Source organism: Humulus lupulus, chromosome 1, assembly GCF_963169125.1.
Source record: "Humulus lupulus chromosome 1, drHumLupu1.1, whole genome shotgun sequence".
NCBI classification, from domain to species: domain Eukaryota; kingdom Viridiplantae; phylum Streptophyta; class Magnoliopsida; order Rosales; family Cannabaceae; genus Humulus; species Humulus lupulus.
Window position 1 is genome coordinate 13432384 of NC_084793.1, and position 9380 is coordinate 13441763.

At 38.0% G+C, this 9380-nt stretch overlaps 2 protein-coding genes across 2 annotated transcripts; one reads left to right on the plus strand and one right to left on the minus strand.

Annotated features, from left to right (window-relative positions):
* The first annotated feature begins 4701 nt into the window (after window positions 1-4701).
* On the plus strand, window positions 4702-5469 carry LOC133785823 (cysteine-rich repeat secretory protein 55-like). The gene has a single exon (XM_062225038.1). The coding sequence runs from the start codon at window positions 4716-4718 to the stop codon at window positions 5466-5468; it is 753 nt and encodes a 250-aa protein (XP_062081022.1). The 5' UTR covers window positions 4702-4715; the 3' UTR covers window position 5469.
* A 182-nt stretch (window positions 5470-5651) lies between these two features.
* Window positions 5652-8984, minus strand: LOC133785817 (asparagine--tRNA ligase, cytoplasmic 2). Its single transcript, XM_062225034.1, has 8 exons — window positions 8110-8984; window positions 7785-8021; window positions 7112-7702; window positions 6777-6962; window positions 6616-6683; window positions 6389-6518; window positions 6213-6271; window positions 5652-6037 (listed from the first exon to the last, which is right to left on the minus strand). Exons 1-8 carry the CDS (start codon window positions 8566-8568, stop codon window positions 5854-5856), a joined length of 1914 nt encoding a protein of 637 aa, XP_062081018.1. The 5' UTR covers window positions 8569-8984; the 3' UTR covers window positions 5652-5853.
* Window positions 8985-9380: the final 396 nt, after the last annotated feature.

A 9380-nucleotide genomic window follows, 5' to 3' on the forward strand; every position in this document is an offset into this window, starting at 1 on the left:
CCTTGCCTTGGGGAGCAGAAGGCCTTTCTACAGAAGGGCTGCCCGTGGGTTCCCTGATCGTAACTCCTGTAGGCCTCCTCCTGGGAGAAGGCACAGGAGGTTGCTGCTCGGGAACCCCCTCGGCAGTGGCTTCGTCCACTGCGGACCCTCTGTTTTCATGGTGAGGAGCCAGGAGGCCAGATGACCTCAGGTTGTTTTCAATGATCAAGGCCTTGACGCTTTTCGCTGCATCAGACATCCTGGCCAGATCATTGGACCTCAACACCATGTCTGTTGTTGGAGTCGGACGTAACCAAGGGCCTGAAAAACAGGTCAAGTTTGAGAAAAAGGGAAAGAGTATATTCTGGGGAAAGGTATCGACCAGCGAAAAGATAAGCTCTTACCTCCTCTTGCGAAGGCCAAGTTGTTACTGGCTATGTCCGGAGTAAAGAAGTACTCCTTATTGTAATGCCCCACGTTCGAGATATGGGTAGTGCCACTCAAGAACGTCCGGTCGGTTTCCTGGTGACAGAAGTGAAAAAAGCCCGTCCCGTTGTGCTGGGGGTTGGACTTGAGATCAAAGAGGTAGTTGACCTCATGAGGTGAAGGTTCTGGCCACTTGTTAAGTTTGTATAGGATATAGAGCGCGGCCAGCATCCTATATCCATTGGGGGTTATTTGAAAAGGGGCGACACCAAAGTAATTGGCCACCCCCACAAAAAATGGATGAAGAGGGAGATAAGCTCCCGCCTCAATATGGTATCGGGACCAGGCGCTGTTCGCCCCTCCTGGGCGGTTAGCTCTCTGGTCCGCGGTGGGACGTGTAATGGTTACCCCCGTGAGGGGGAATTTTCTGAAGTAGTTAGCAACCATTCGAGGGGTCACCGAACTAGCTGGGGAGGTATACCACTCGACATCAGGCGGATTCCGATGACGAGGACGAGCCCTAGTTTGAATGTTAGGGTCAGGAGCAAGATTTTCTCGACCACTGGTCGAAGGAACCCCAGCCTGCGAGCCAGACTGGGCAGGAGAAGTAGGGTTACTTTCAGACTCGGGCCTTTTCTTACCAGAAGACTTTGAACGGGCCATCGGAGGAGAAGGATGTGGTCTAGAAGAGGCTCGCGAGAAAGGTATCTGGTGAATACGATCGGTTAGTTGTTCTTCTCCCTCGAGCAGCTGGGCGAGGAGGTCGTCGTCGATGGGTCTCTCACCTCCCCACAAATCTGGCATTAAAATCTGCAAACAGAAGAATGAGGAGGTGAGGTTAGAGGACTCTAGAAGGCTTTTAGAATAACGATGGTCGAGTATAAAAGTTGAGCCTTTATACAACAGCATTCTAACAAGAAACTAAATCTTTCTATGTGAACAGTTTGAAAAACGGATTATAGGGTGAAAGTGAAAAGTTTTCCTGAAAAGCTTTTTCAACTCCCCTTAGGGCGGGAAAAATTATTTTTTCAACTGGCTTAAAAAAATCGAAATGTGGCTTCGGTTTTACGTCCTAAAAAACATGATCCTGGGTTTTAAACTAACTCATAAGCCTACTCTGCCTACAAAAACATTCTTCCTACAGGCGCCTAAAAACCAGAAGCCAAGAGACTCAAACAGTACACCATTAAAAAGCATGCATCACGAGAAATTAGGAGCATGGGGTTTCAGTAACTTACCAGGGAAAATGGTCGTGAAGGTGGAAAAGAGAACTTCGGAAATCAAGGAGCCCACCGTCTGAGTCTTGAAAGCACAAGGGAACGTTCGCCGGAGAAGGTAAAGCTCTGGTTTTTAGGGTTTTTTGCAGAATAATGGCGTGCGTGAAAAGAAAAGAAATGGCTCTGGTAATCTTATATAAGTCTGTCTCTGATATTAAAAAGGCGTAATCATTAGTTTTCCTTTTTCGAAGTATGGGGGAACGTGATGGCCGTCGAAATTGTTTCTGGGGAACTGAAAGGTCATGATTAGACAGGAGTGGGTTGCTTTTTTCAAGAACACACGAAGGGTTCTGACATGTCAGGAGGGGTTACCGAAGAGTCGTTCGTTCAAAGTTTATTTACTGTTCGTAGTAAATAAACTTTGGGGGGAAAATGTTATCCAATAAATTAGCATTTGTGACGTGGCGAATAATCTCTTAACACGTGGCTGATACCTGGGAGCGTCTGTCAGAGTATCGACCAGGAGGCACACCAGAAGCAGGGCAAGCCTGTCTTACTCGCGACCAGTCTGGTCGGTAGTTCCGCAAACAAGGCAACATTTATGGGAAGATCTTTATGAATCCCGAATTTATCTCATGTAATCTTCGGAATATCGCAATATTCAGGGGATTATATCTGTAAAAATCTTTTGTAACCCTCCTGGGGCCTATAAATAGCAAGAGATGGCTCAAGGAAAGGGACTTTTTGGCTTCTAAATCATAGGAATTATAGAGTTTCTCTGAGCAAACTTGTATTGTTGGTCAGAAGTGTTGAAACTCATTGAACCCAAAGTTCTCTGATCACACTTTTGATTATATATCAATATCATTCTAGGTGGACGTAGGTCATTACCAGATCCTGGGGCCGAACCACTATAAATCATCGTGTTTTCTTTACTTTTGTCATCACATTATTCTCTTTACATTCGTCCATATCGCTCATATTTTGACTCCGTGTCAGTTGGCTAAATCGTGGGTCAACAAGTTTTTTTTTACAAAATTATAAGTTGAAGCAATAATATTCTAAGTATTTTACAAAATATTTTAATGACCTAATTGCTCAAATTTGAAGGGAAATTTGGTCATTTAGAAAAAAAAATTTATCAAAACTAAGTTAAGGGTACTATTTTATCCTGATTTTGTAATTATAAGGTATCAACTGAGTATTATTCGTAATAGAGGGTACCAAAGTTAAACTTTGCAAAAACACAGGATATCAAATAAGTACCTATATAATTATTTGTATAATGACCTTTTGGACATAATCCACATTCTACCTAACAAGACACTTTGTATAGAAGTCATTTTGTAAAGAAACAATAAAAAAATGTTTATTTTTAGGGTTTATACATTTTTGGATCCTGTGTTTAGTTTTATTACATGTTTGAACCCTGTGTCTTGACAAATTATTTTTTGGACCCTATGTTTAACAAAATGGTTCAAATAGATTCATAAACTTGATTTTGATGAAAAAAATTGAATACTACAACATAGTTGTTAGGCAGAATGGTTGTGTTTTTGTTATGAGTTGTTAGTTTGGTGAATTATTTGTGATTTTAGTTCAAAAAACCTTGAACTAAATCGGTTTTAATGGTCTATTTGAATCATTTTACAAAACACAGGGTCCAAAATATAATTTTTCAGAACACGAGACAAAACAAGTAATGAGACTTAATACAAGGTGCAAAAAAATATAAACTCTTATTTTTATCAATTGATCTTTTGTTTTTATTTGAGTAACACTTATTTATTTTTAATATATTTTGTGTGTATTCACATTAATGAATATTCAGAAGTATAAAAAAAATATTATTTTGGGTCCTTATGTTTTAGTATAATTTTACAATGGACCCTCTATTTAAAAAAAAATCGAACCTTGTGTTCATCAAATAGTTAAAAAAAAAAATGGTCTATTGGACCCGAATTTGATCAAAATATTTTCAAACATAATCCCATAAAGTTTGATGTTTGTTAAAGATCCACGTATTGTCCTAAGTCATACTCTGTAAATAAAGTTTGAGGGCAAAAATATTTTGATCGAATTCAGATTCAGATGACCATTTTTAATTATTTGGCAAAACACACAGTCTAATTATATATATATTTGTTTTAATAGAGGATCTATCATGGAATTAATCTAAAACAAATTGACCTAAGATTGTATTAACCCTAAAAAAAACCCACCCAAAATCCAATGGAGCAGCAACTAGCTTTTACTAGACTTGAACTTGTCATTATTATGTTAAACGTGTGAGCACTAACAATAGATGATGTAAAATAGACGACAATTCTCATAACGGTCATACAAAAATCGCGCCAAAAACTGTTCATGAGTCGAGAACACTGAAAAGTCCCACCGGCATAGCTTAAAGTGAAACTCCTATACGAGAATTATCCGTAAAATAGATATACTTTCAAAACATAAAGAAAAAGTAAAAACACACTCCAATAATAGATGCTCTATTTTTCATTTTTTATTTATTTCACGCTATGGTGTTTTTCTTATATTTAGAGATTATTATTTATCCTTCAAATATTTATTAATACTATCTCTCTCATTTCCCATTTTCTCCACTCTTTTTATTATTTCATATATGAAATGAATAAAAGAGATTGAAAATATATAATATTTAAATTATATAATGAAAAAAATAAGTAAAAGTAAAAATTAGAGGTAAAGTATAAAAAGTAGTGTTTTGATGATGATTTAGAGTGGAGAAATTGAGAGTAATATTAGTATTTAAATAAACATTTGACTACTAATCATATTTTTGGCGATACAGTATTACCACTTTAATTTGTCTTAAAACAAGTATCAAGTCGACTTACTAGAAGGTTAGACTAGGAAAATATTCTTGAGGACTCATGTATGGCCTAATGTGCAACAGTGTCCTCCACTCATAATCGTGGTAAACACAACAAAAATTGTCAGAAATGTCTGCAACTTGTATCCATATACTCACTACACACTATTAATCATGACCATGCACCTTATAAAGATTCATATGAACTGAGCTTCAACTTAAAAGCATAAAAAAAAAAGAAAGAGAAGAAGATGAAGTTATCATATGAAGTTGCTGTTTTTCTAGTTCTGTGTGTTACCATAGCCGAGTCAGTACACCCTTTGGGAAAATTCTGTAACAAACGGACTGCGATAAGTAATGGCAGCAAAATATCAGCAAACATTGACAGTTTGTTGCCTGAATTAGCTCTCAAAACTCCCCCAAATGCCTTTGCTACTAGCTTCAGTGGTGAAGACGAAGACCGAGTCTATGGCTTGGCTCAATGCAGAGGTGATGTGAGCACTAAAGACTGCTCAAGTTGTGTCCAAGATGCTGCTAAGGAGATCAAACAACGTTGTCCCAATGAAGCAGACGCTAGGATTTGGTATGACTACTGCTTCTTAAGGTATAACAGCAAGAGTAGTTTCATTGGAGAAGTTAACACATCTCCTGGCATACTCTATGCTAATGTTAAAAATGTAAGTGATCCTGAAACTTTCAAAAAGGTGCTAGGAGCTCTAATGGATCAGAAAAGAGGAGAAGCTGTTGAGCCTAGGAATGAGGGTCTTGGCAAAGGCGAAACACAGCTTTCGCCACTATCCACACTCTATGCATTGGTACAATGCACAAGAGACCTTTCTCAGATAGATTGTGCTCAGTGTTTGGCCCTTGCAGTAGAAAACTTTGACCACTTTTGCGATAACAAAAAGGGTTGCCGAGTTTTGTATAGTAGTTGTTATGTAAGATATGAGCTCTATCCATTTTTCTTTCCTCTTACTTCAGACAATACCACGGTGAAGCCATAGAGTTTTGGTATCTGTATTGTAGTCTGTCAAATTGATTGAAGGTTTTCCGAAAGGAATAATGACAGACAAAGCTATCTTGTTTCTTGTAATTCTCATCTTTGAATTCAAGCACTATTAAATGAGGCCTTACGGCCAAGTCATTTTATTAACACTGCAAAATTCAACAATTTAAAGAAAAACATAATTGTCACCATTTATTCAGTTTATAAACTTTCCCATTTTCATCATGTACACGAGTATATCTGCTCATTTGAGCCTTATTCAATTTACATTCAAGATCTTTACAGGATGTATACTTTTCTTTTTTGGTTGTGAGTGTATTGTTTTTACATGTTTCTCTATCTGGATTTACAATTGATCTGTAAGTTCTGTTGCAAAAACTTGATCAGTTGTTTATTTTTCCATAACTTCTGGGAAAGGGGATAACATCTCTAGCATCAGCCAGGCCAGTGGCGAAGAGAACCATAAGATCAAACCCAAAACTGAATCCAGCATGCTTGACCGTTCCATTGCGGCGAAGATCCAAGTACCATTCATACTGCTCTGCTGCCAATCCCAGCTCCTTGATCCTGCCAAAACACAAAGCTAACTATCAAACTTTGAATTGTTTGTTTGGCTAAAAAAGTTATGAAATGACCGATTTCCCTGCCTCATTTTCAGCACCATAGCTTGCAGGAAGAGAGAGTTCAGAAATGTTTGTCATTCTATGAATAGTGTGACAAGACTTGAACTAGAAGGCATTACCTTGTGCTTAGCACATTGAAGCGCTCCTCATTTTGGCTCCCTGAAACTAAAATTCCAACCTACAAACAAATTTTACAAAGCTTATTACAATCTTGGTATGGATTGGAACTTGGAGCTTAAAGAACGGCCACTGTAGGTTTTGTTTAAAAGTGGGATTTATGTAAAATTTCTGCTACCTTTGGTAACACCAAATCAAATGCTGCAACTGTTCGTCCATCGTCGTTCTGGCGTACATAAAATGGCTTAACTTGTTTTGGATAGTCGTATATGATTACAGGCCTTTTGTACATCTCGTCAGCCAAATAACTGTCATGAATTGACAATAGTAAGTACAATGGAGATAAGGCCTAATTTGGTATCTTTTAAATTATACATTTTTACCATAATATATGTAGTTGAATACCTTAGATGTTCTGTTGTTAGTGCAACCCCCCATTCAAGTTTTCTTTCCACTTTCTTATCAGCAACATGCTAGAGAAAATTCGCAACTTGTGGTTAGAAAAATATTACGGATGATGGCAGTTATTTTCAGAATTATAATACCAAAGATTGTATTAAACTCACTTTCTTCAGAGCTTCTAATGCTTCTGTATAAGAGATCCTTTGAGCTGAATTCAAGATAATTAAATGAAGACGTTCAATACAGTTTTTGTCCATTCGTTTTAGGACAAATTTCATATCTTCAGAACATTTGTCCAAAAGCGACTTGCAGAGGAACTTGAAAAAGTCTTCTGCACAATTCATGGCATCCTGAAAACACCATGACATTTTATAAACCACAATGACAAAGAACTTCCGAAAACAGATATAATGTGATAACTCTATCTATGAAAGAATCTTGAAAGGAAAATATAATGTGTTGTGTGAACTGAAAGAAGGAATAATAAGCCTTAGCATACCTCTAACTGAGAAAAGGCCATTTCCATCTCAACCGTCCACATTTCTGCTACTTGCTTTGGAGACTCAGTTTTAATTGCTCGAAATCTTGGTCCAAATGCATATACATTTCCAAGGGAAGATGCATAGCTCTCCAAATGAAGACGACCAGAAACAGTCAGATGTGTTTGACTGGAGAAAAAGTTTTCAGATGCTGTGTGATGATCAGCCTTTGGGGAACTCTTTGGTTTGGATTTCTCTTTTGCTTCCAACTGCGCAGCTAGCTCAGAGGTTTTCTGTAAATCCTTGGTTGCAGCAATTAGTGCTTCTCTATTACTGTCAGTCCTTTTGAGCTCCTCAACTATCTTACTTTTCTCCTTAACAGCAGCCTTAACGACTTCAAGGCTAATATTTTCAGTGTCATCAATCATCTTTGACTCCGCTTTCTTACTCACTTTCTCAAAAACCCCAGTTGTAACCTGAAACTTCTCGCTAAAACCTTCACTGTCTGTGATTGTGATGGTTGGTACTTGTACACACAAAAATCCATGGTTTTGGGAGAAAGTATGAGCTGCAAAACTCAAAGCGCTACGAATTCGCATAACAGTTGCCACCTAAAAAATTATGAAAATGTCTCAGTTTTTTACTTATGTTGACAAGAAAAAGAGATAAAGCCTAGAAGATAAGAAAAACTACCGTGGTTGTACGAGGTCGAAAATGAGGACATTCTCTTAACTGGTGCAATGGAAGCTGCTTCTTTGATAATGGATACTTATCATATTCCACTCTTCCAATATGAAGTACTCTCTCCACTCTGAGCTCGATCACATGTTTACCCTCAGCTGAAGACTTCTTGATTTCACCTTCTGCAACGATACAAGTTCCAGTATGCAGTATCTGACTAGGGGGAGCTATAGAAGAGTCTACAACCACCTGATCATCAAAGACTCGTAATGCTGATCAGAATATCTTTCAACCATGATAATAAAGAAAAGATAAGAAAACGATATAATATAATTACCAGAAGACTTGAAACGCATGAACCATCATTAACTTGCAAAAAGGAGATAGAAGGAGGGGCTGGCCTTGGAGCTGCAGGCAGCTCGAACTTGTCACGAACAGAGTAATTTCCTCCTCCCAAGATTTTTATGATGGAACGTATAAAGGGTATGCGAGACTGAAGGATCTCCGAACAAGAAACATCTCCAGTCGGAGTCGGAGTCGGACTAGCCGCATGTTGATAAACCGGAGGCGGCTCAGCCACGGCCACGAGCTCTTTTCTAACCTCTTTAGAAGACTTCACCCACCCGCCAATGATAACTCTCTGACCAATAAATCCCAGGCCACCCCGGCCGTCGCCGGAGTCCAGTATCGTTTTCAAGACAACCCGGGTAGAGTACTTGAACGGAATGGCCACCATGGCGGCGGCAGGGCTAGCAGCAGAAGCAGAAGCAGAAACAGATTCTTTTTGTTCAGACATAATGTTGGTATGAGAAGAAGAGGTATAAAACCAAACCAGAGAAAGAAGAAGAAGAAAAGGTTATTGGGATTGTGAAGATGTGATATTGGAGATAATATATATATAGAGAGAGAGATGGATGCCTTGCTTGAGAAGATGAATGACTGGTTACAGAGCATGGAAAGGTTTGGGAGAGAAGGAAAGGGATTGTTTCCCAGTTTTGACTTGGTGCAGCTCATGGAGAGAGATGTAGTATAGAGAAGAGAAAAGAGGTGTGGGAGGCAAGGTTTGGTATTCTTCAAAGGTTGGGTAATCGCGGGACTCTCATATATTTCTTTTCTTCAAAAGGACCAACCGTTTTCCAAATATATGGTTAGGGGTTACCATTAGATAACGAAGTGGGGCTAAACTCTACTCTTATTTATGCCAATTGGCAAGTACACCTGTCACAACTTTAAATTGCCACGTGGAGAAATTATTTCCTATAAATAAGACCCAATAGAAGAAGAACACGTGGAATAAAACGAGTTATCATCCCACCAATGACCCGAATTCAAATTATTATTTTTTACACAATTAACCCCATTAATTTTTTTAATGAAATTTTTTTATTTAAAAATGTTCTTTTGTTGTTATTTTTTTATATATAATTAAATAATTAAAATATATCGGAGTACTAAAGAGAATATATAAACAGTTTTGCCCAAAATTTTCCAATCCAAACCTAACTTAATTTATGGAGGATTTCTCAACACGTTTACAAATTTAATCCGACAACAATGTTCTCTAAATAATGATTATATTAAAGTAAATAAAACTCCAAATATTTATTA

Excerpts from the sequence above, each read along its gene's own strand:
- LOC133785823 (XM_062225038.1), top strand. The coding sequence starts at position 4,716 with ATGAAGTTATCATATGAAGTTGCTGTTTTTCTAGTTCTGTGTGTTACC.
- LOC133785817 (XM_062225034.1), bottom strand. The coding sequence starts at position 8,568 with ATGTCTGAACAAAAAGAATCTGTTTCTGCTTCTGCTTCTGCTGCTAGC. Across the intron at positions 6,684-6,776 it reads CATTAGAAGCTCTGAAGAAA|CATGTTGCTGATAAGAAAGT; the intron begins GTGAGTTTAATA and ends AATTTTCTCTAG. Across the intron at positions 6,272-6,388 it reads TTGATTTGGTGTTACCAAAG|GTTGGAATTTTAGTTTCAGG; the intron begins GTAGCAGAAATT and ends ATTTGTTTGTAG.